This window comes from Ursus maritimus, unplaced genomic scaffold (assembly GCF_017311325.1).
Source record: "Ursus maritimus isolate PB19 unplaced genomic scaffold, ASM1731132v1 scaffold_7, whole genome shotgun sequence".
NCBI classification, from domain to species: domain Eukaryota; kingdom Metazoa; phylum Chordata; class Mammalia; order Carnivora; family Ursidae; genus Ursus; species Ursus maritimus.
The window spans coordinates 49,377,825-49,397,941 of NW_024426885.1; the positions used below are offsets into that span (position 1 = coordinate 49,377,825).

At 42.4% G+C, this 20,117-nt stretch overlaps 1 protein-coding gene across 1 annotated transcript in view; it reads right to left on the bottom strand.

Annotated features, from left to right (window-relative positions):
• Nucleotides 1-366: 366 nt before the first annotated feature.
• Nucleotides 367-20,117, bottom strand: part of LRMDA (leucine rich melanocyte differentiation associated) — a 1,004,984-nt gene continuing 985,233 nt past the window's right edge. The window contains 1 exon segment of the mRNA XM_040624819.1: nucleotides 367-534. Coding sequence (XP_040480753.1) covers nucleotides 455-534 — 80 coding nt within the window. The 3' untranslated portion in view covers nucleotides 367-454.

Genomic DNA, 20,117 nt, shown 5'->3' on the forward strand with positions numbered 1-20,117 from the left:
AAAATAAACGCACAGCACAATGGTATCAGAGGGATCTCTACTCTATAGACAAGCTGAAGACACAGTCTCTCTCACTTGACTACGGCCAGTGAGCATGCTCAAGGAGGCCCCAGGTGTGACCTCTGCTCCCCTGTGAGCAGTGGAGGGGCCAGGCAATCTATCATGGTGTTCCTCCTGTCAGCCCTGGTGCTCCGCTGCCGCTGTCTGTCACCCTAGTGGATGAGACCTGCTTAAGGGCAATCATGTCAATCTCTATGTGACCACTCGGTCTAAGGCAGAAGGATGATTTTGACAGGCCTGGCAAAGTCAGCAGAAGGTACCAAAGGCTGAAGTCATAGCCTTCTCACAGAGATGCAATGTGGGCCATTGTTTTTTTCCTTCAGCTTTTCTTTATTTTTACTTGCCCTTTTACTTTTATTCTCAGGACACAGGCTAAAGCATACAGAACTTGCCATCAGAGCTGGTCATCTCGAATAAACCTGTTGCCTTCCGAGTTTTTCCCATAGTAAACATAGCGACACTTCCCCAGGACACCTGCAAAAAAAAGGAAACACATCTTTAGAGGTGGCACGATTAGTACAGCAAGGAGGCACAGGCACAGAAAAGAAGATATGCAACATGGTCCCTGGTCCAGTGGGTGGCGGCAAATGGATGAAGCTCCAGGAGGCAAGGACCCTAATTTCTTGTCCTCACAGTTGACGATCAACTAAAATGTCACCAGAGCACAGGCTTCTTAGGAATAACACGTTTCCTGCAAGAATTCTCTTCTACCTTTCAGAGACTTCTCCAGTTTGGCCAAGTACTCCAGTTTACTCAAAGCATAAGCCTCTCTCTGTCTAGGTTCACTTAGTAGAGTTTCAAAAAATGGAAAATTAAGACTTCCAAGAAGGGTCCAACCCAAGCAAAAGATATAAAACAATCTTCCCAGAATATGACTCTTTTCAAGACCTTTATCATGAATCAAGATTATGACCTTCCAGGGAAGAATCTTCCAAATCCCAGGAGGCATCAAAGACATCTGGGTGATCAAGGAATAGCAGTGGTGTTGACAAAATGCCACATGGAAATTAACAAGAGCTTCCAGCATTAAAGGGCTTCCTCTTCCCCTTTTTTAAATTGGCTCCATGCCCAGCGTGGAACCCAACACAAGGCTCGAACCCACGACCCTGAGATCAAGACCTGAGCTGAAATCAAGAGTTGGACGTTTAACTGACCAAGCCACCCAGAGACCCAAAAGGACATCTTCTTATGGGCCTGAAATGAATTCTCAGGTTGGAATGCCATTGATTTTCATCTTTAATTTTATTTTAAATAATTTTGTGGCTCCACATAGAGTTTTTGTTCCATTCAAGGAGATTGTAGGAGAGTTTAAGTATTAAAAATACCTCTAGAATAGAGTCCAAATCTTTTAACCAATTTAATATTTATTCTAAATATCCATAAGAAATCACCTGCCATAGTTATTATGAAAGCTTTGTATGATCATTAAGGGAAAGTCAATTTTTCTCTAAGAAAACATTTATAATTACAGTTTGCTTTTTGCCATATTGCTTTTTTTCTTCTAATCTTAGTAAAAGTAACTTAAAATTCAGCTTCGCAGAGTTGTCTTACTACTAAAAGTACTTGAGTCTCTGAAGTGTGCATAACCAGAAAAAGGCAAAGAAATGTCCATAAAACATTAATTTGCGAGCCACAAATCTACTTGTAAAAATAGCTGCCTATATGCATGATTATTTTTTTCTGTCAGTTTGTTAGTGTGAAACCAAAATCACCATCTATTGTTCATTTGGGGTAAATTAGCACTTGAAATTATCCAGGTTCTTCATAGCAGAAGTTCTAAGTAAATATTTTGGTGGTTCTACAAGAGATGATTCTCTACTACAGAACTTTAAATATTATTCTTAACGAAGGATTAAAAATGGCTCTTAGAAACTTTTAAGGACAGGGCAGAGGCTCGCCTGTTTGGATGGCTTGGGACAAAGTTGGAAATTCCTGGGGTCACAGAATCTCTTGAGAGTTGGAGAAAAGGAAAGGACGACATTGTTTCATGGTCTCAAGCTGGTCTTGGGCTTGCTCTCATTACTTCTGTTTATCTCGTTTCCATGAACAAGGTTACTGCGGACCAATCCTCCCCTTTAGACATGCTTTCCCCTTGGCCCCAATCCCTAGTTTCTGCTTTTCAGAAATTAGGCGCTTGGAAACATCGAGCTTGGATAAGACCTCCTTGAGACCTTTCTTGGGGCTAAAAATTATTCCTTTGGCTGTTGGCAGCACTGAGCTGCTCCCTTTATTGTCCAGCATTATGTAGCACCTGCGGCTGTACTAACATTGTTACCGATGCTGGGAACCGGCCTGATGGTCAGGCCTGGCGGGTCAGGTTCCACGCCAGGAACAGTATCCCCTACAGGCCTGGGTGCGGGTGTCTCAGATGTTTCTGCAAATCTACAAAGGGCCTCCTTGAACATAATTGACTCAAATAAACCCTCAAGAATCTGGAAGGATGAGGCCAAGGGATGTTAATTTCTTTCTACAGCACCAGGATAGCATGAATTTTTATAAAAAGAAATGGATAGGGCTGTCAGATATCATAAAGAACACAGTCTTTCTCTTGAGTGAAAGAATGAAAGGCAGACATGCACACGCGCACACACACACACACACACACACACACACCCCACCCACTAGTGGGTGCATTCTCTCCAGTAAACCCTCCAGTGCGTTCAGGGATTGAATTTCTTTACTCTATCCTCTCTCCTTGGCAACCGTCAACTCCAGACCTTGCCTAGAAACAACCTGGACGGCAAGTGCCATCCTGGAAACAAGCTGGCTGCTCCTGGAACATGGGCTGGAATGTGGAGGGAGGGAGGTGAAGTGTTCTGAGCCCTGTTCCCCAGGCCTTCTTTCTGGTCGGCACTGATGAAAGTCCTTTTTAAGGCCTGCCCTGTTCCTTTGGGCCTGGAAGCAAGAATGTTTATAGACGTCCTGGTGAGACAGGGCTGTTTGATGAATGCAGGAGACTGGCGAGGTGTCAGAGCTTGGAGAATGAGGCAAGGACATGAGGTATTAATATTGTCAATGATCTCTTGACGGGAAAACAGATACCGCACTCACCGTCAGATTTAAATAGGCATCAAGTGCATTGATGACAAAAGGGCAGACTTCAAACAAAGGGCTGTGTGGTGGGGAGCAGAGCTAGTCTCTGTGCCGGCAATAACCTGATCTGAAGAGACACTGTCAGGGCTACAGACAGGCCCAGGATTGTGTGCGGTGACAGAAAACAGAGATGCCGACAGAGATACCAGTGCCATATTATGCCAAGGATATTCTAACACTGTCTGCCGCTCTAACGAAAGCTGACATCACTCCCTATCACTTGGGGTCTTCTCCGCCAGCTCCTGCAGAGCATTTCTCCCCAGACGTCATTACAAAACTTGCGGCTGTAAGTTCCTGGCAGCCCTGTTCTGTCGGAGCACTTGGGGTCAAGGGGCCTAAGGATAACCTCGGTCAATCTAAATTTGGACTTTGCAGGAGAGTGCATGCGTCCCCCTGGTATCTCGGCTACTTGAGGTGATCAGAGCGCCAACGTGTGAGGAGCTGTCATCTTGAATAAAATCCTTACAGGGAAGGCCCTCCGTCTGTGGGCTGCTCCGGGAAGGCACAGGGACGGCCTGGCAGCCAAAAATGAAATCCAGCTGCTGGTGCTCTCCTGGGGAGAAAGGTGGCCTGGCTAGTGACAGGTAAAACACGGCTGAAATTTTTGAACTCACACCACCTACAATTGCTTACATGAAGCAAGCGGTGCCTCTGTTGAGAACCCTACCCAAGCTCACAGTTGGGAGGTGATTATCCCTCACATGGGACTTTAGGGTTCTCAAATAAATAAATAAATAAACTTAACAAGGAAAGGAAGGGAAAAAGAACCCACAATCCCATGTGTGGCCATAGGACTCTATTTATCATGAGGATTATCTGTAAAATAATCGAATCTGCTTGTAAATTAAGTGAGGTGGCAGTGTGTTTCTCTCTCCCCTGCCTCCCCATGGCCCTCTTCTCCCGTCATGGCAACTGCCATAAACTGTGAAAATTACAGAGGGAGCAGTTTGCTTGCAAAGAACATTTTGACAGGGAGGCGCTCCGAGGCTGGGATTTGGGAACCCGCTGGTTGTGAGTCAGTAGGCGGCGGTTTCCGTGTACATCTGTAAGGCATTCACTTGTTTGTATCTCCTCGAACTATAACGTCTTGGGACTGCAGGGGGAACAACACATTTAATGGCATATGTAGTGTTTTTAATTAAAATATCTGGCTTTGGCCATAATAAGTGAAGCAGGCTAGCCATGCATCAGGCTGACATGTATCTGTCTGTGTGGGGGTTTCTTCTCAGGGGCCCTGAAAAATGACAGTGTGCTGTCCCCTGGGGAATCTTCTCCTGCCAAATGAGACTCCTAATTTTTCTTAAGTAGCCAGCTCTCCCATCACTATAAGCTTTTAAAACTATAATTATGAAAAAAATGTATTGGGAAGAATCTGTTTTAAAGAGGTCCTTTATCTTTTAAATGTTTCCCCCTCTGGAATGGATGTTCTAATTACGCAGGTTAAGTTATGACCTTGGGGCTGCCTGAGGGGCTTGAAGCAGCCTCTTTTCTTTTGATGCAAGGCTGTGATGGCAGGGCAGTACCAGAGACTTTGCCAGGGAAGACCCTGAGAGTCCTGAGTAGAAATGCCTTGCACACCCATGCAGAGTCCAGCAAGGACCCCTGGGCTCCCTGATCCCCCCAACGGCCTTGCACTTCCAAATTGTATTTTTGATGTCTATTTATTAAGAAGAGGTGGGAGAAGACCTGTATTTAAATCCAGCTCTACCCCTAATGGTTATGTGACCACGTCCATGTCCCTTTTTCTTACTGGGCTGCATTCCCCATTTGTAAAATGAAGGCGAGGGGCCAGATAATCTTGGAAGTTCCTTCTAGCTCTGAAATAAGTGACTTAGTGTTTTCAAATGCTTCCCTCATGAAGACAGGGACGTCAGATCCAATACTGCCTGATGGAGAAGGCAAATCCAGCGGTCAGTTAATCAAAATTGGATTTCAACAAAGTTAGCCCTTGAAACCCATCCAGCCCACATTCCCATAATATATAGAAGAGGAGCTCTGCTGCACCTCAAAATCCCCAAGGAAAGAAGTTCCACTAACTTTTGTGTAGCCTGTATTCCACACTCAGAGCTGGGAAGTGCTTCCTGCAAACTAGCCCATGACCCGTTAGCTTTGATATGAGCCCATTAACTTATCAACTTTACATTCAGCAGAGCTCAACTCTAAATATCAGAGAAAGTGGCTGGCCATTTGTATCTCCCTTCTGGAACAATAATAATCTAGACACACATAAACATACAAATACAAAAACTTATTTGATGATGGAGTACAGGTTGGACAAATAAATTCATATTTATAAAATGAAGTAAAAAGTATCAATGCTATCATCATTATGAACACTAGTTTTGGTAATCATCATTTTAAATGCTCTTATCACAAATGTAATTATTGCTGTGGAATGACAAAAACTTTCGATCTAGTGATTTTGATCACAGGAGCTTGCAAGTAGACAGCACTATGGAACAGGCAAGGGACAGAGGGCTTCTCAAGGAACTCCTGTTTTCCAATCTGCACAAGTAAAGGAAGGAACTAGACTCTTCATGGCCTCTGGAAAAAGGTGATGACAGTATTGTGAAGAAGTGGGTCTACTGACAGACATCTGGAGAGTCTTTCTGGTTCACTGCAGAAGGTTCTAGAACTATGCTTCCATGTGACACTATACATACCTTGAACATGTCACCTTTACAATACTCCCTTGTCCCCAATTTCTAATGCCCAGTGGCTGAAACAGTACAGAGGAGGTGTTCAATAAAGACTTGATGAATAGATAAATACCACTGAAATTATTCCCTATACACAATTTGAACAGAATCCACAAAGTTAGGGATTTCAATTGCTGAACACTCATACCTTAACGTCTGCGAAGACTACATGTCTGAAACATCTTAAAAATATATACAGATTGAATATCTGCCTTATTAAAGAAGGGGGCAAAATAACAGAAGGCAACAGTCTCAATTCCTAAACACCAGGGTTGTTTTTATGCTGAACACTCTCCTCCCACAGAAACAAAGCAATCACAGTCTCTGGCTTGAAAGAGAGAAGTGAAGTGAATGTTATCATCCAGCCTTAAGAGCTGTAAACATCATACACGGGGAAGGACATTCCCCAGAAAGCACATTCGGCGGTCTTTGTTACGTGTGGGCCGCGAGTAAACTGGGAGCTGGAAGGGAATAAACACCCCTGTTTTATGATCTTGAGAAGAGGCTGGAGCGATACCCCGAGGTCAGCCTGGGTGGTGTGCTATCAGCTCTGCTGTGGCTATCACACCGGATTTAGCAGAGCCTGCAGCATTACGGGCTCCTAGCACAACACCCTCCTTCAGGGTCAGCTACTCAAAAACCCAGGCAAAATGAAAAGAAGAGAGATTGTAAAAGGTCTTAAGGGAAGGGGTTGCTTAGGAGCTGTTTTTGTGGAGGGAGGACAGAGTCCATCGTCCATGCCATGCAGATTTTCCCTTCGTCGGCCTGCTCCTCTGAGAAGCCTCAGGCTGAGAAGAAGAGGGGAAAGGCTCTCTCCCCGGGACAGGGTAGAGAAGAGAAGGAATAAAGTGAGAGAGACTTCCTTCCCAAACTAGCTGAGTGTGGTTTTAGGCAAGTGTCTCAGTTTATAATCTGCTTCTTGGGTTGGAATTTGTTGCCATGGTTGTGCAATGCTGGCTAATCCCGAAAACATCTCTAAGGGCTCCCGCTGTCTCCGCCATCAGCCAGGGGCACGAGGTCCTTGCTGACGACTGCAGCGAACACCTCCAACAGCGCTGGGCAAGGGATGTCTCCTAGTCTCTCAAATGAGCACCCTCCGGAACTCTTCTCCTTTATTATACAAAACAACACCACCCCACGAGGGGTAGGAGCCGCCAGCCTTGCTACACTACCCCTGAGATACTGCTGTGGTCGACAGTTCAATTCTGCCATTTTGACCCCAAGGATGCTTTGGCTTCATGCTTATGAATGTAAACATGGAGACTAGTCTGATAATTTTTCTTTGAGAAAGCATTAACTATTCAGAGCAAACTCCATTTAGCCAATTTAATTCCTTAATTTTTAAATGCAAAGTTCAACCATATTCTATGTTTCACATTTCACTTCTATTTTATCGAGTTTATTTTCAATGGAGTCAATTCTTTTCCATGTAATTTTTACAACCAGGCTAAATTTCTCAGCTTTTGCCTGATATCAAAGTGTACCGGTTAGAGCTTCTAAATCTCGGAGTCATCAATTTTTACAAAGTCACATTACCTTGAGTAAAATTTGAGTAAAAAAAGATCTGAATTGTGACAGGAAGACCTGTGCCTTCTGTTAAAGTTTAGTCAACTCACTTTATGCTGTGTCGTTTTGATTCATTTCAATTTTATTTTGTTTTCATTATTTCCACAAAGGCTAATTTCTCCCCATGAATTTGTATAGTTTTCAATATACCAACAAGATATAAATCTTGGTCAGTTTTTTTTTTTTTTTTTTTGCCCATAGTAAATTACATTATGTGCAGATTTAGTTGCTGTCCGTTTTATTTTGGATTGGCTCTTTCTACCGGCAATGCTTATTATAAGTTAAAGTAAATGATAGTTTTTATTCATTTCTTAGCACAAAGGGTATGCAGGACAAAGATCAATACTGGCTGCCTGATGGACGGAATGCGAACGGTGGGGCTATGACACGCTGCTTTCTACCAAGCACCGGTTAAAACAAAAACAAAAACAAAAAACAAAACACAGAGTGGGCCACAGCACCCAAGGGTTTGGATGCAACCACATCCTGAAGGGAAGCTGACCCCAATGCCAGGCCACCTACCTCTTTGAGAAGAGGGCACAGTCCTCAGTCCCCTCAGGGAGACCTAATGGGAAGTTCAACTTTGCACTGAGAGAGAACAGATCATTTAGCCTGCTTACACCAATGCTGGGCCTTGTCAAGCCTCACCCCTGTGTTTGAGGAAGAAACAGCCAGGGAGGGAAACCAGTCAGCAGAGAAAGGATCTTGGAGAAACCTGCACTGAAGGTGATAGGAATGCAAGGGTGAGACGCCGGCCTCCCAGCCTGGGGGAGGCCTTGCGAACAGTCACGTGACTGGGCAGACAGGTTGATGTGCGACAAGCCAGAGCTTGTGGAAAATGCGCTCTGGGCTCCCAGGGCAGCTGAAATGAGGCTTGTCATTTTAGAAGAAGGGAAGGAGGTAGAAAAGGAGGAGAAAAATGCAGGGCCGGTTTTGCCCTCACGTAACCTGCTAGTGGGAAATGTAAAAGCTGGTCCAACTCCAAGAAATAACCACACCTTTGAGTGGACCCTCAGTAACCAGCTCCCCTGTTCCACTTGGAGCCCGTGGTCTCTGCCCCCAGGTTGCAGACCCGCGGCCCTGCCCAGACCTGACCTAGCCATCAAAGTGCTTTCCACATAGAGGAAATATTAGGCTGACAGAATTAAAAGTTATCTGGCAGCAGGTGTTTCCATTATGTGAAGCCTGGAAAGGAAACAGTCAACACGCTTTTCCTCAGATGTCAATGCTTTTTAAATTGTGTTGTACTGGGGGCTGTTCAGGTAGACAGAGACTGATAGGGAGGAATCCCAGTGTGAGGGTGGGCTCACCTGCTCTTTTTTAAACATCATTAATATGATTGGCTCTTATCTCTACAAAGGCTGTATTTCAACCAAATAGGAACATATACGCATCAGAGATCAATGCCATAGTAAAGATTTCCTTGTTCCAACAACATCCCTCCATTAAAAAAAGCAAAAAACAAAAACAAAAAAACCCCTGCTAAATCTTAGTAATCCAAATTTTGGTTTTTTTTCTTAGGTTACATTTTTTGTGCCAGTTAAAATGAAGCCAGAAAGTTTTTATTCTGACTTTCCAAACAATGATTTATTTATACAGTCTTATAAGAATACTCTATTTTGCTATACTTCCTAGCAGGCTTAAACACAGAATAGAATACTTCTGTTTAAAATCATTACTGAAGAACTCTCGTTGAGACAAAATTTAAACACTTTCGTTTTAGGTCAAGTCTTTTGTTTCATAATGGCAGAAAATGAGGTTCAGAGAGGCTTCGCCAAGATCACAGTGCCAGACCAGACGTCCATGCAATGCTACCTGTCTAGCCCAGGTATCTGAATCATAGGACACTGCCTTTAAGATGGGGGAGCACTGCAAAGATCAATCTGACATAGGCTGACTCTCACCTACTTTTCCATTGGGAGAAATTGAACCTTCAAGGCCCATTTGGTGTGAGCATGTCCCCCTACTCCCCAGCTCTGTATTCTAAGTGGGGGTTAATGGATTTCCGATGGGCTGGATTCCAAAGTGCATGCCAAGATGGAATGCAAATCTGTTCAGATTCATGAAGTTCCCTTCCGTGCTGCTCACTGATGGATGTCACATAAACCAAGCTGTCAATCAAAGTGGACAGTGGCCAAGTGGTATGGCTTCATTTTTCTTTCTCAGTGTTTTTTTTCTTTTTACTGAAGAAAACTCAGAAATCTTTCGGACAGGAGAGAGAAAAGAAAGAAAAAGTTCACCCTTCATCACCTCCACCACTTCCACCACCATGTCCACATGCATCTTTTCCCTCTCCCGTCTGAAGTCAAGAACATTGCCACTAGAGGGCAGCATGAATTTAGGAAACACAGCAGCTTTATTGGGGAAAAAAAAAAAAAAAAGATGGCAACTATTCAGGAAGGGCCATTAAAGCCACACTGTGCTTTTGGTCACCAATTATAGGTTCTGTAATGATCAATATGCCACGTTTGCTCAATCTACACTGAAGGCTTTCTGGGAATGGGGCAACCAAACACCCGCCGTTTGGATTCCTCTAGCCTTGATTTCAAAGACTGATTTTCTTTGCCATCAGTTGCTCTAATTCATCTTCGAGGCTCAGGGGTTGGGGATGTTTACATAACACCTGTATAAATGATAACACCTGTATAAATGTAAAGAAGTATACAAACTAATAAACAAAGAAAAATTCCTGCATTTCCTAAAAAAATATCATTTTCATTGCAGAAATCCAAAAGGAAATATGCCACCCGATGGCATGGAATTACCCATCATTGTGACAGCGCAAAAAGTAGAAAACTCAAAAATAAAACAAAATAAAACTGGATGAATAAAATATACAAAAGGTGTGTATACTCTGTCCACACAAATCATAGCTACCCAAAACCCACCCAATTATCATCTTTCCTCTTAGAGTTTCTGGTCCAGACTAATCAGAAAAGAGAGGCAGCAGGGCACCTGGGTGGCTCAGTCAGTTAAGTGTCTGCCTTCAGCTCAGGCCACGATCTCAGGGTCCTGACATCGAGTCCTGCACTAGGGCTCTCTGCTTACCAGAGAGTCTGCTTCTCCTTCTCACTCTCCCTCTGTGCTCTGGCTCTTTCAAATATATAAAATCTTAAAAAAAAAAAAAAGAGAGAGAGAAGGAAGGAAGGAGAAGCAGAAGCAACTCAAATAAAAATAAAATAATAATTCCAGCTTCTCTTCGACCACCATTTGGCACCCATCATTCGTCTCTGGTACATGGGTTAGTGCTTATTTTCATGGCCTAGTGCTTATTTTCATGGTCTGACAGAAAATGACCACCTCCCTTTAGGAGAGATGAGGTACCCATGGGTTTCCGGGGATTTCAAGCTTACCATTATTTTTAAAACAGCAATAAAGGTATGACATTCTAGGGCATGGCATTTTAAATTAGAATTTTTTAGGATTAAAAGCAACGAGTCGATTCAATCAGAGAAGGGCGTAAACAAGACTCGGTGTTACTAGACTAGGGGAAGGCCCGCTGAGTGCAGGTGGGGCTTTCCATCTCAGCTGAGAGACCTTTCACGTGGTCAGCGAAGCACGCATAAAACAGCTCTCACACGCTTTCTTCCAGTACACTTTCTTTCCTCATATAACAGTCATGTGATTGACTAGCCACTAGGGGAATGTTGGGTTCCAGTTAATTAATTAAATTATCTCATTAACTCGTGGCTAACTAGAAACCTTTCTGAGTTTTCTCTCGTACATCAACACTATGTAAACCCAAAGTCAGCTTCATTGTCTTACCAGGTATAACACAGTGACCACAAATGAGGATTTCTTTGAGTATCTGTAGTGAGGATGATGCAGTTTAGAAGCTTAGCTGGGGTGGGAAGACTGCTCATTGAACATTCCTCAAGGTCTTAGGATCTCCCTTCTATATGACTTCCAAAAGGGCAGAGATGACAACTTTTCATCTTTGCTTCATGAGGCCCAGGACATGTAGGTACTCAATAGATTGTTTTTTATGTGGAATAAATGAAAGAATCCTAGGATGCGACTTGCCCTTGTACCAGAATCACCTGGAAGGCTTGATAAAACAGATTGCTGAGCCCCATCCCCAGAGTTTCTGATTAGCAGGTCTGAGACAGGGCCAAGAATTTGCATTTTTGCTAGTTCCCAGGTGAGAGTGATGCTGCTGATTAGGGGACCCCACTTTAAGAAACACTGTTCTAGGACAACACGAGGGGGCTCCTTTTTTTCCTTTTTAAAAAATAAAACCCTTGACATTAGCTTTTATTCTCGTAAAATTAAGATCGCTCAAATTCAGAGACAGAAAAGCTAGTTGACTGGGGGTCCTGGTGTACTGGGTTTTAGTAGACACAGTTACTGTCTCCAAACAGCAGTCTGAAGACCAAAGGCAACTAAAATTAATAACACTAATAATTATAATAGTTGTGCCAGCTCTGTAATAAGAAACAAAAAACATAAAAGTTTAAATTTTAGTGATGTGTAGACTATATTAACAGAAGAAAAGAGTTTTTTGGATAAGTAGATTGGAACTGAACCCGGAAACCATAATTTATGAAGTATAGAAAAAAAAAAAACTTGCAGAAAAAATTTCCCAGAAAGTCTTTAGCTTTCCCCTAAAAGGACAGAATCTTAAATGAACAAATCGGAGCAGTGGGGGTCCTCCTGCAGAGTTTGAATGGGAATTTTGGCTTTGCTCTCAAGCACAAATTTGCTTTTTGGGTTTCAGATCTGCTCCTATTAGAAAGCTTACATCAAAAGGGGGGAAAACAGCCACAGTTCTGTCTAGTTCTTCAGGCTAAGATTTCTCAAGAGAGTCATCGAAAATAAAGACAAGTTGCTTTTTCTTCTTTTTTTATTCTTTAAGCTGCAAAAAAAGAACCTCTCAAATAAAATTAAGCAGACCTAGTAACAACTGGGTTTGTCATAATTCAAACTCTGCAAGGATTGGGGGAAAGACCTTCCTTCTTGGGCCCATTAGTCCAGCCTCCATCTGCCCTTCATTAGAATCCAAACAAACTTTTCCTGTACTGATATTACTATAATCTTTCCTAATTCCAGGACACTCTAAATTGCTTTCTCCAAAAGGAAAACAAAAGGAATCTGCTGATATATGAGCTAACTGAAAGAAGTTTGCATTATATATATAAAAAAAAAGTACGTTGTTGCAGAAAGCACAATATAATTCTTGGGCACTAGCAAATCTCAATGCCAAATGCCAAAATATTTTCATTATTTCCTGATCTTTAACTTCCCATCCTCTAAACTGCCTTGGAAAAATAAAAATTCATATATATGCTAATGCTAATGAAAGAAACTATATGTTAAGAATTAATAGTAGAAAGCAGTTTATAAGAGCAATATGAACCTCTTATACATTTTTTTTTAACCCAAGATAAAGACAAAGTAAACAGTAGAAGAACATATTATAAGGGCCTTCATTAGGGTCAGGCTCATTAAAACTTAATGAAGGCACCAGAGTTTCTCCAACAATATTAAGAGGGGTGCACTTTTTACCTATCAGTGGAATGGCCTGGGTTGGAGAGACATTGCTGACAGTGGGTGGTACCAGGTGTTATCTGTCTCTGGAACATACTACTTTGATGGCTTGGGATATTACCCCTTTTATTTGGCTGGCTTGAATTCGTCAGGATTCACCCTGTGGTGAGTTAACATGCCTCCATATTGAAAAAAAATTGCCCATGGGCCAATGTGAGCCTCGCACCTAATAGAATACATCTGGCTCTGACAGTTTGATGCCCAGCTCTGAGCCACATTCGGCAACACGAATTAACAGCGTAGACATTGCCCACGCTGAGCAGGAAGTAATAACCTGCTACCTGCTACTTGGCCAAAATCTCATTATAAGCCATTACGGTAATTGAGGGCCAAGACTCTGTGGATATTAGACTCCCCAAGCGCCAGTCGTTAGTTCAGCAGAAGAAAGACTCCGAATGGCGGGGGCGGAGGGGCCGGCTGAGGAGAAACTGTTTTGGACCATAGCGTGAATTCCTTCTACAGGGTGTTCTGTGGCTCTGGGAGCTCTGGGAGCTGTTTCTCTTCTGCCCCAAAGTCCACACAACCTCTCAGGGGGTGGGGGTGGGTCAGGACTCCAGGAAGCTGACGTAATTCTTGATAGGTCTCCAACAATGCTATACAATTAAAATTTGGTTCAAGTGAATATTGAGGATAGCCACAAAGGGAAGAAGAGGGCAAAAGAAGTCAGAATGCTCCAGAGTAACAAGGGTAGAAGCTGGGGTAGAGAGAGGGGAAGAAGGAAGTCACCCATTTCGCCCAGAAGATGGACCCTCTCTAGAATTGCTGCACCTATATGAGCTTTCATTCTTCTGTAGGGGGTAAGGCCAGCCCCTTTTTCCCATAAGGCTGGCCCTCTTAGTCTCTGTCCAGGGTTGGGCAGCTAGGGATGAAGTGGTGTGAGTTTGGTAGAGGGAAACAGGACAGAAGTCCAATGGATCAGTCAAACAGTGGATCAATTAACCTTGTTTCTGGTACCATGAGGATGGCTCTGGACTGTAGTAACCATGACAGCTATCAATAAATATCTCTTGGAAAGAGTTACGGAGGGCCAGGGAAAGGAGTAAATGAAAATACAATAAACCATCCCCAGAAATTCCTTCTTATCCTGCTACATACAAATCTCTCCCCCGGCCACACCTCACATACACACCAATAAAAACCAAATTCTCTAATCATGGGAGCAGGTTTATGCAAAGCTTTACCTTGGTTATACTCAGGAGTATCCTAAAAATTCTGAGTGCCAGGTCTTCTCTAGAAATGACTGGAAGCCTAGTTAATAAACCTTCCTGGGCATCCAGAAGTTTCCATCGCATCCTATACCATGTCTCAGTGAAAGGATCCCTGGTCTTGGAATTTTGAAAGAGTCAGTGTTTGGGGGGAAATAAACACTATGGTGGAGGAGAGAGGATACTGCTGAGGGCGAGGACATCTGTGAACAGCAGGTGTGCACTCGGGACACCCTAAGACAGCCTTCCTATCTCAGCCACGCCAGCCTCAGTGTTTCTCTTCACCTAGAGGGTTAAGCACAAGCTGGAGCCTACGAAATGGCTGCTGTTGGTACAAGTGAGGCCTTCCCTATAACTAGATCCTTCAGGAAAAAACAAATTAATCAACAGCGAACTGAAGTGGGTTTAATGATTGCATTCTGCATACAATCAGCTTTTCCCTTTTCAAGGGCCATCAATATGTCAAGGGAAGACATATCTGAAGGATATAGCTCTTAACATCAAGGTTATCTATTCTCCACAAGGCTCCCACTCCTTGCTGGGCTGATACTCCATGCTGCCTGTGTCTAACATTTTCATCAACTCTGCAATCAATCAAGGTAATAATGTTGTGCAAAAAATCAATTAACAACGCAATTAAACTTTCCTTATTATCTCAAAGGGCTGAAATAATACCTAAAGGGAAGATAGACTCACTGAACGCAGACATCCATAATCCAATGTGAAAGTGAATTATGAGCTTGGACAGATGCAGGCATGTGCGGGGGCTGTTATTTTCCAGGGGTTATATCTCATCGTGGCAGTGTATCAGTCAGCCCCAATCCCAGACCCTAAAATTCCAAATTACTTTTAAGAAATATATGATGTGCAATATCCATTTCATATTCTCTTTTAAAGATAACCCCCTCCCCTCCAAAAAAAATTGAACGGCCATATTATTCAAAGACAAAATGATCTTTCAACAAGAACATAAAATATAAAAGCTATAATAACATTTACATCTGTATAGCACACATCTCTGTAAATGCAGGTCATCTATTATACATAATCTGCAGAGCCTAAGAGGCCCGGGATGCGGCACAACATTTAAAACCCCAATGCGTGAATGTGGAGACTCCTATGGGGTGGCTGTGACTTCCCCCCAGTAGAGGCCTCACCCACGCTTGCCCACAGGCACATGCATGCGCACACACGCACGCACGCACACACAGACACACACGCATGTAGAAGCATCCGGAACAACGGAAGTATCACTCATTTAAAATGAGAGTGACTATATTATTTAGCAATTACATTCGAGTTGCCCTGAAACACTGTCCTTAGGAATCGAGCATTTATAGTACATAAAAGAGATGACCATTAACCTTTTGCTGCAGTGAGGACTGCGAAGGGCTTGAAATTTCACAGCGAAATGAGATACATGGTAGAAGAAGAGGAAGGGGTTCCCCGACATTTACAGAGTTTGTTTTAAACTGTTCGGGACCCACGTGCAATGGTCTGGCTCCAACAAAAGACAGAATGGGAAACAATGACCAGAAGAGGGAAGGTTAAACAGACAAACACCAAAGCAAAAGCCAGCAAAAAAAAAAAAAAAAAAAAAGTGCTGATCAAATACTGACATTATTTGAATATCCTCTTAAGTCCTGGAAATAAAACACAACAACACTTAAAGGATCAATATGAACAGATGTGAAATATGAATGCCTGCACAAAAATCACCTCCCTACACTCGTCCTTCTCCATCAGGGCACCAGAGGCTTCCCTGTGGTGGAGTGGGAGATCTCGCTGCCTTTATGGAGAGCCTAGGAGATCCCTGGAAATTCACAGGAGCCAAATGAACTGGTCCAGAAAGGCACAATTCCAAGTTTGGGCCTCACAGAGTTATCTGAATCAGAATAAGGAAGGATTTCGCTGTGTTTCCTTATCAAACGTGTTGCTACGTGAGCTCTAGGTTTCGGTAACACGCAGCTATTCTCCTAGCGGTGTGGATTTCCACATATGCCACCTGGAGTTACGCACGTATCGGCGCTTGAAAATACCATTGTTCAACAATGAATTCCTTTTTTGCGAGTCACTCATTTGTAACAAGGACCCATCTTCTTAAGCCAACGTTCCCCATTTTCAGCACAGCAAGGAGGCAGGACTGAGCCCCAACTGCTGGTGTACATGAACAGTAAAACAAGACAAATGCATACAAGAGCTCACTCTGTAATTTCTTAAGAAAAAATAAGAAAGCAAATCATGATGTACTTTTTGGTACAGAATTTTAGCAGAGAAGTTGAACAGGTTAGTGAATCACGCCATTTCTCTAACCTTAAGGAACATAATTAATATGTTTTCATTTTCAATGAGTATATTGTGTGTGTATCAACTGGAACTTCTCCTGCTGTGTATTTGATTCCGCTGACGATGGGGTGGGTTGGATTTTAAATGACGTGTGAGCACTTCTGTTCTTTCCGTGCTCTGGTTTATGTGTTATTCATGACTTGCATTACAGACATGGCTGATACACAGATGTAAATGTTATTAAATCTTTTGTATTTTAGAGGCTTTGTGAAAGGCTTCTTTGTTTTCAAATAATTCTCTTAACCACCAAAAATAACCAGTAATACATGACAATGTCTGGGGAATTTTTTTTTTTCACTGAATTTTCTGATGAAGAGATTTTCTCCTCTCTACTGTTATTTTTTTCATTAAAATAAAAATGTGGGATATGTTGGCAGATGGAAGAGTTACATCTCCATCGTACCAGTCAAGAAGAAATTCATGTGTGTGTGTATGTGCCCGCGCAAGCGTGTGCTGTGTGTTTTGTGTATATGCGTTACACGTGGGTGCTTGTGTGTGCACTGTTGTATGTGTGCTGTGGGTCTTGCGGTAAATCGTGTTATAGATATTGTATGTCTTACTTGTGTCTGTGTGCATCTTGAGTATGACCGTGTTATAAGTGCACATGGTGTGTACGTGGGTGTGAATGTGTCGACATCATTACGCCGGATCAGAACTCAAAGTTGCCAATTCTCAATTTCCTGCCAGAGAAGCAGTTGCCTTACCACCTTTTGGTATCTGACATAATTTTTAATCTGTTTTCGACTTTGTTCCATCGTCTTCACATTTCTTAGGATTTCAACAGAAATGTGGCAGAGGGTAGACCTCTTCATACAGACAGCACTTAATCAGTCTGTGCCTCTTCCTCGCTCACTTTTCTTTATTGATTTTAAATTTAAATGATGCTCTGAGGCTGAACAATGCACCTCCATAAATACAGCTGACTTCACTGAAGGAGGTCAAGAAAGACAGAGATGCGTGTCTCAGTGCTGAGGTTAGTAGCCCAACTTCGAAGGGCTCTAAAAGGAGAGAAGGCTCGGGCCCTCTCCCATCCTCAGGGCAGTGGGGGTACCTGCCTGACTTCAGACGTGCTCCTTTTAGAAGCACAAGAAAGGTCATATCAACTCTGGGAAATGCGGAGAAGTCCAAAGATCAGGTTCCAGCTCCAGGTCTATGGTATGGGTCCTGTGCAACTTGCTCAATTGTTCTGGACCTTGGTTTCTTTCTTTTTTTTTTTTTTAAAGATTTTATTTATTTATTCGACAGAGATAGAGACAGCCAGCGAGAGAGGGAACACAAGCAGGGGGAGTGGGAGAGGAAGAAGCAGGCTCATAGCGGAGGAGCCTGATGTGGGGCTCGATCCCACAACGCCAGGATCACGCCCTGAGCCGAAGGCAGACGCTTAACCGCTGTGCCACCCAGGCGTCCCTAGACCTTGGTTTCTTAGTGTCTAGAGAAAACACGTCTTATTTCTGTGAACATAATCCCGATTATCATCTACATATATTTTCTATACTGTGCATAGCTCATATGGTTGACACAAAGATAGAGACCTTTCTCTTTCCATGTCCCTCTCTTCCTTTCCTTGGTTTGTCCCCTTCCCTCCTAGAATATCTATGACCCTCATACTCCCTCTTGCCTTTCTTGGGGTTTCAACTCTAGAGTTAAAATATAACTGTCCTAGGAATGCCTGGGTGGCTCAGTCAGTTAAGCATCTGCCTTCGGCTCAGGTTATGATCCCAGGGTCCTGGGATCGAGCCCCACATCGAGCTCCCTGCTCAGCTGAGAGCCTGCTTCTCCCTCTGCCTGGTGCTCCCCCTGCTTGTGTTCTTGTGCTCTCTCTCTGGCAAATAAATAAATAAAATCTTTAAAAACATATAACTGTCTTCTTTCGGATGCATGTCCCTCCACACCTTTTCTAAGAATCAACTAGTTTTCTGATCAGTAATTCACATGAGGATATTAACAGTTGACAATGAAACAGTTTTATCACGTCAACAAAATATTTTAATTTTTAAAACAAACACATTAAAAAAATAGATGAACTGAATGAATCTTTAATGGAATTTTAGGCAAAACAAATAAGTGGGGAAACACTATGTGCCAGGAACAATCCATGACACCCAAAATTAAAAAGAAAAGGGAAGAAAGGGAGAGACTTTTTTTACATTTGAGGAGCTGACAGGCCAGTAAGGGAGATGACTTGTCAAATAAAAATAACTGCAGTAAAATTTGCTATAATAATATTATGTACAAATGTTATGCAAACATAGAAAAAAGATTAGCTCTACCTTGGGGAGTGATGGGGGGAGCAGAAAGCATAAAAAAACCCCATTTTCTCTATATGTATTTCTCTTTTTACTTAAGTCACAGATATAATATTTATTGTTAATAAGTTAGACAATACAGAAGGCATATTTAAAAACTTATTACTCCTCTCAAGACTTCCATGATCACCTGATATACAGTGACTCCCAGGATATGCAGCTGGAGAGATGTAAAGGTAGGTATAGATATATAGAGACGAAGTATAAATGTAGGTATACGGAGATACAGAGGTATAGCTAGAGACACAGTATAGATGTAGCCATAGGCATACAGATATGTAGAGACAGAGATGTTGATATAGGTGTGTATATCTATATCTATATAAATATATAGATTTATATAAATATAAATAGAGATGTAGATGGAAGACATACTGCCAAGTAAAAATGCAAGGAACCAAAAAGTATATAAACGCAGTTACTTTGGGGTAAGAAAAAAGTAAAAATAAGATTAAAAAAATAAACACACCTCTTCAACTATGTTTTACAAAAAGAAAGATGGGAAGGATAAACCATAGACGAGTAAGAATGACTACGTGTAGTGGGTAAGTGAAATAGGGTGGCGGGCATCGGGATGGAGCTGAGACTTCTCTGGATAGATCTCTTTATATTCACATATTTCACATAATCAAAAATGTATATTAAAAGATGGAAAAAGCAAACCCTAAAACTGAATACACCTGGAGAAAAAAAATGAACCTAATTGCATATCAAATCAATAACATAATGACGCAAGAAAAGAAAATCAAGTAATTTTGGAACACCGTACTTCAACTGCACACCTGAGTGAGATATAGTCTGAGGAAAAAAATACAAAAAAATCTTGAGCTTTACGTAGTAAGCTTATCGCTGTTAGCATTACTGCCGTTATAATTCTCAAATTATTTTGTGCGTATTGTAGGGTAAAGAAAACGTGTACATATCCTGAAGTTATTGGGAGTTAGTAGTTTCACTGTGAGGGAAGGAAAAGCAAAGAATGAGGGAAGATGTGGTTGGCAGAATACTGGTTCCCAAGATGTCCATCCACACTCTGACCTCTGGAAACTGTAGTATAATATTTTACTTGATAAAAGGGACGTTGCAAAAGCGATAATGTGTATGGACTTTAGGTTGGAGACATTATTCTGGACTGTCTGGGCTCTACCTAATCCCATGAGCCCTTAAAAAGGCAAAAGAAGCTCTAAGGCTGTGGTCCCAGAAGGAGGTGTGACCACAATCAGAGAGGGGCAACACCCCCCTGTCCCACTTTGAAGGTGGTCAAAGGGACCTGGAGCAAAGGCACGGCTGGAGCTGGA